Source organism: Alosa alosa, chromosome 15 (assembly GCF_017589495.1).
Source record: "Alosa alosa isolate M-15738 ecotype Scorff River chromosome 15, AALO_Geno_1.1, whole genome shotgun sequence".
NCBI classification, from domain to species: Eukaryota; Metazoa; Chordata; class Actinopteri; order Clupeiformes; family Clupeidae; genus Alosa; species Alosa alosa.
This window is the reverse complement of record NC_063203.1, coordinates 8,376,851-8,381,850: the sequence shown is the minus strand read 5'-3', so window position 1 is coordinate 8,381,850 and position 5,000 is coordinate 8,376,851. Positions and strand designations below refer to the sequence as shown.

The window sequence follows — 5,000 nt, the reverse complement described above, 5'->3', positions numbered from 1 at the left end:
TCTCAGTTTCTTTGTATCTCCTTCTCTCTCACCTCTGTCTCTCTCTCTCCCACCTCTCTCTCTCTCTCTACCTCTCTCTCCCCCGTCCTTCATTTTCCATCTGTTTCTCTCTCTCTCTCTCTCTCTACTTCACACTGGGCTGCTGCCATTCAGGCTCCGGTTGGCTTTAGTTTTTTTGTGGTGGTGCCCGCGGGTGCCCTGGCCTCCACGCCACCCCCACCCCCCTCCTCCTCCCCCCCCTCCTCCTCCTCCTCCTCCTCCTCCTCCTCCTCCTCCTCCCCAGACTGAGCTCCCGGAGAGGGAGAGACGTGGCAGGGCTGAGCGGTGAGTGGAATGGCCGGCGTGTGCTGAGAGCCCCCACCAGAGCAGTGGCGGCGGCGGCGCACCTCCAGACAAATGAGAAAATAATCTGGCGGATCAGAGCCGGGGCGCAGCAGGGCCGGCAGCCGTCATTACGCCATTTATATGGAAATGGAGGGAACGAACGGAGGGCCTTTTAGCATGTCGGCCTCCACATCCACCTTCTCTCTCTCTCTCTCTCTCTCTCTCTCTCTCTCTCTCTCTCTCTCTCTCTCTCTCTCTCTCTCTCTCACACACATGCGCGCGCACACACGCACGCACACACACACACACACAGTCACACACACACACACAGTCACACACACACACACAGACATTTGCTCTCTACTTTTCTCTCTGCTGGAGGACCGGACGTATTTCTTCAAGAGACATTTCAGGGGAATCAACGAAGGGAATCACCCCAGCACTCGCACACATTCTGACTCTCTCTCTCTCTCACACACACACACACACACACACACACACACACACACACACACACACACACACACACACACACACACACCCTTCCCACCCTCCTGCTGTGGCTTGCTTTGTCTTACTCAGGGCCAGGCTAATGGAAGCAATAAGGGAACATGGTCATTAAAGAATACAGTGTCAAGGCCACGCTTGATCCCTGTTGGCCCTCGGTCTCTCCTCCTCCACTCCTGTGTAAATGCCATCGATTTAGTCACCACCAGACAGACGGGCCGTCCCTAATACTGCTCAGTACACACCGCTCAGGGACAAACACTCTCTCTCTCCGCTCTAAAAGCCACTCGACTCTTCCTCCTCCTCCTACTCATCTATAGAGGACTGTCATATTTGCTGCTTCCATATGTTGTGTGGAGTGAGTGTGTCTTATTCTTGGCTGTACTAATGATGTGACCAAAGGGCATCAAAGGGGCTGATTTGTCACAAGTAGAGTATTAGTAGAGGGTGGCACTGAATAATTGTAGAGGGTGGCACTGCCTGGTGCCTGGAATAATTGAGGTCCAGGCACCAGGCTCAGTGATGACACAGTGTCACCATGGTGACTATGTATGCACTGCTGATGTTGCTTGCAGCTGTGCTTAAACTTATTCTTTTTTCAGCTCAATCAAAGACAAATGTGTAAACATTGCTTGGCCTTTGTTTCACAAAACAAGCTAAACAAGAATGACCTGAAGTCCAAATTAGATTTTGTTTTATTTTGGCTGCTGTGGAGTATAATCCAGCCGTATTCCCTGTATTCTGTGGAATCGAGAGTGCTCTCACGTTCACATGGGGGAACTGAGCATGAATATTGTAGAAGTTGCTATTTGACAGTAAAGCACTGTGGCTGTGGGCCCTGGTCTGGGGACAGTGCTGAGAGGAGAGCTGGCTAGAGCTGTAGCACAGTGGCCCTCTTTTCACTGCTTTCAGGTCTGTACTGGTTGTGTAAATGTGCTGGTGTGTGTGTGTGCGTGCCCCTTGCTCCCTGCTGAGTGCTGCTCTTTGATGTTGCAGGGGGCGAGTGGAGGCTGAAGTATGAGCGCGCCATCAGGGAGATCGAGTTCACCAAGAAGAGGCTGCAGCAGGAGTTTGACGACAAGCTGGAGGTGGAGCAGCAAAACAAGAGGCAGCTAGAGAGAAGGGTAAGGCCTGGGAGCACAGGTACACACACACACACACACACACACACACACACACACACACACACACACACACATCATTTTGTAGTTGGCTGAGGCCTTGATGCTTGTCCTGCTCGCCATACCTGAGATCTCATATCTGCCTTGTTGGCCCTCTATGTACCCTAGTGATGTTTCTCCTGCACTACAGGACACACACACACACACACACACACACACACACACACACACACACATCTGGCTTGATACCACCGTAATCCCCTCTATCAGCCAGAATGTTGGACCTGCTGTGACGTGTGTGTGCAGGTGTAGGCTGATTTAGACAATATCTTTCTCTCTCACCCTCTTTTACGCTAATACATATACACACACACACACACACACACTCACACACTCACACACTCACACACTCACATCCTCTCACCTCCTTAATGTCTCTATCTCTTTATCCTCTCAGCGGTAGCCTCTGTCTCTCTCTCTCTCTCTCTCTCTCTCTCTCTCTCTGTCTCTCTCTCTCTCTCGCTCTCTCTCTCTCTGGCTCTCTCACTCACTCAGTGAGATGCCTGGGCATGAGCCGCTCTTCCTCCCTCCATCAGGCCTGCCTACCCCCGTCCTTCAGCCCTCTCTCTGGCCTATCAGCAGAGTGTCCTTAAGCTGCTGCCCACAGATGCACCCTAGATAGACCTGTGCATGCTTCAATGCACACTAAGTGTGCACTAGGAAGGAAATGTATGCAGGCTTGTTCATAGAGGAAACCTTTGGCAGAGGTGTAGAGGGAGAGAGTGTAATAAGGACAGCCCCTCAGGCTCAAAGTAACATTTAGTTTTGAAGTTGGGAAGAAAGTAATGAATATGCAATTTATGTATAAATGTGAGAGCTTGTTTTTCGCATTTATTTTCATATTTTCAAAAACACACACACCTACACATACATACTGTAGCATACTGATCTTTATTTCAGTTTTTCAGGTTTTCAGGTTTCAAGCAGTTTGACTCACACACACATACGCATACACACAGTCATGCACAAAAACTTACTGTATGATACATACCTACACAGCTATTCTCTCTGCCTTTGTTTTGATTGGACAGTGAAGAGTGACATAAAGCGAACGTGGGAGAGAAAATTGGGTTGGAATATGGAAATGGCTGCAGCCCACACACACACACACACACACACACACACACACATACACACACACACACAGGTATTCTAAAGCACTGTTTTGTCTGTGTGTGTGTGTCCAGCTGACGGACCAGCAGGCGGACAACGAGGAGGTGCAGCGAGTGGCGGCGCAGCTGAAGAAGAAGTGCCAGCGTCTGACAGCCGAGCTGCAGGACACCAAGCTGCACCTGGAGGGACAGCAGAGTCGCAACCATGAGCTCGAGAAGAAGCAGCGCAAGTCAGTGCACATTATACACACACACACACACACACACACACACACACACACACACGTTAACCTACTCTGTGCTGATGAGATATTATCATGTAACAACATGAGCTTTGTCTCACATGTGATTAGCAAGTTTGCCTTCGAGAGAAAAGCCAGTCAGTTGTCATATCAACCAAGAACAAACGAGCAGTTTGTTTTCAGACACTGCGTCTATAAAAATTAACGAAAAAACGAAATAGTGGGAAGTGGCCAAAAATAAATTACATCTGTCATGGTTTTGCGCCCGTCTCTCACAGATGCACTCTGCTCCAGAACAGAAAGTTGGTACTGATTGGTTTAACATAAATTCATACAAATTCACACACACACACAAAGACAAAGACATATACACAAAGGTGTGTTTAGAATAGGTGGCACTTGTGCCAGAGTCTTCACTAATAGGAGCAAAGTCTTTAGAGCTTAGCTGTGCTGTTAGGCCGTTGTGTAAACAGTGAGTGGTGTGTGTGTGTGTGTGTGTGTGTGTGTGAGTGAGGGGCAGTAGACAGACAGAGGGAGGGGGGCAGTGCTTGTCACTACGCTGAGGAATGCTGGGGCTGAGGCCCGTAACACTGCACTAATGAGCACAGACATGGGAGAACAGAGAGAGAATGAGAAAGGGATGGGGTCAGAGGGAGGAAAGGACAGAGAGATGGAGGGAAAGAGGGGTAGAGGGGAGAAAAGAGAAGAAAAGAGAGATGGAGGGAGAGGGGAGAGAGAAAGATGGAGGGAGTTAGAGGGAGAGATTGGGTAGGTTGGAGAGAGAGAGAAACTGACCGCGCAGGCGGAGAGGGGGGAGGCAGAAACAGGGGGAAATGGGAGCTGATGAAAACACAACATGGGGAAAATGGGAGCGGAAGAGGCTGCAATAGGGGAGTCCCAGGGGAAGAGAGATGAAGGAGCACTGATTACGTAGCTGTACCCTAAAAGAGGATAGGTGCACTAGACTAGAGGATAAGGCTAATAAAAGAAAAGAGACAAGAGAAATAGACAGCAAGGCCAAGAATAAAATAGAGAGAGAGAGAGAGAGAGAGAGAGAGGTTAGAGCAAACGAGTGAAGGCGAGCCAGCGCGGTGTCACGCTGCTCCTGTTAGCGGTGGGGATCAGGGCTTGCATAAGAGCAGAGCGGGAGGAGGACGCGGGGGGAGATCAGGAGAGGGCGGCGGTGGCGGCCGGAGGCTCAGATCGGCTCGGATTTACTCCTGCGGGCGTCATGGGCCCTCCCATCATCCCCTGCTCTCCATTAAACCAGCTCCGACAGAGCATACGCACACACATGCTCACACACACTCTCTGACTCGAATGCTGTGTTTGTATATGTGAGAGCCCAAGACCCTAACCATGCTCGGTCTTTTGCGGAAGAACAGGTAGGTTTGATGCGTCGTTTGGTCGCCTTATTCTTGAGTTCTTTGGCACTGGTTTTGTGTGGTCGATGGATATGGAGATGGGATTTCACCTTTGATTGTGTGCTATGAGGCTCAACCTTGAACTCTGTCTAGGTTTTTCTCATCTAGTTTTGCTTCCTTTTAAAACCAATAAAAAGCAAAAGTTATCTCAGTAATGTGTTGTGTTAGATGTTAAGGCATAGAAAGGCTACACAGCATGTGTATAGTGTG

General features: G+C 49.7%; 1 protein-coding gene across 1 annotated transcript in view; it reads left to right on the top strand.

Moving 5' to 3' along the window:
• Window positions 1-5,000, top strand: part of myo18ab (myosin XVIIIA b) — a 107,941-nt gene that overhangs the window by 77,523 nt on the left and 25,418 nt on the right. Inside the window, 2 exon segments of the mRNA XM_048265321.1 lie at window positions 1,828-1,955; window positions 3,200-3,354. Of these exon segments, the coding sequence (XP_048121278.1) occupies window positions 1,828-1,955; window positions 3,200-3,354 (283 nt within the window).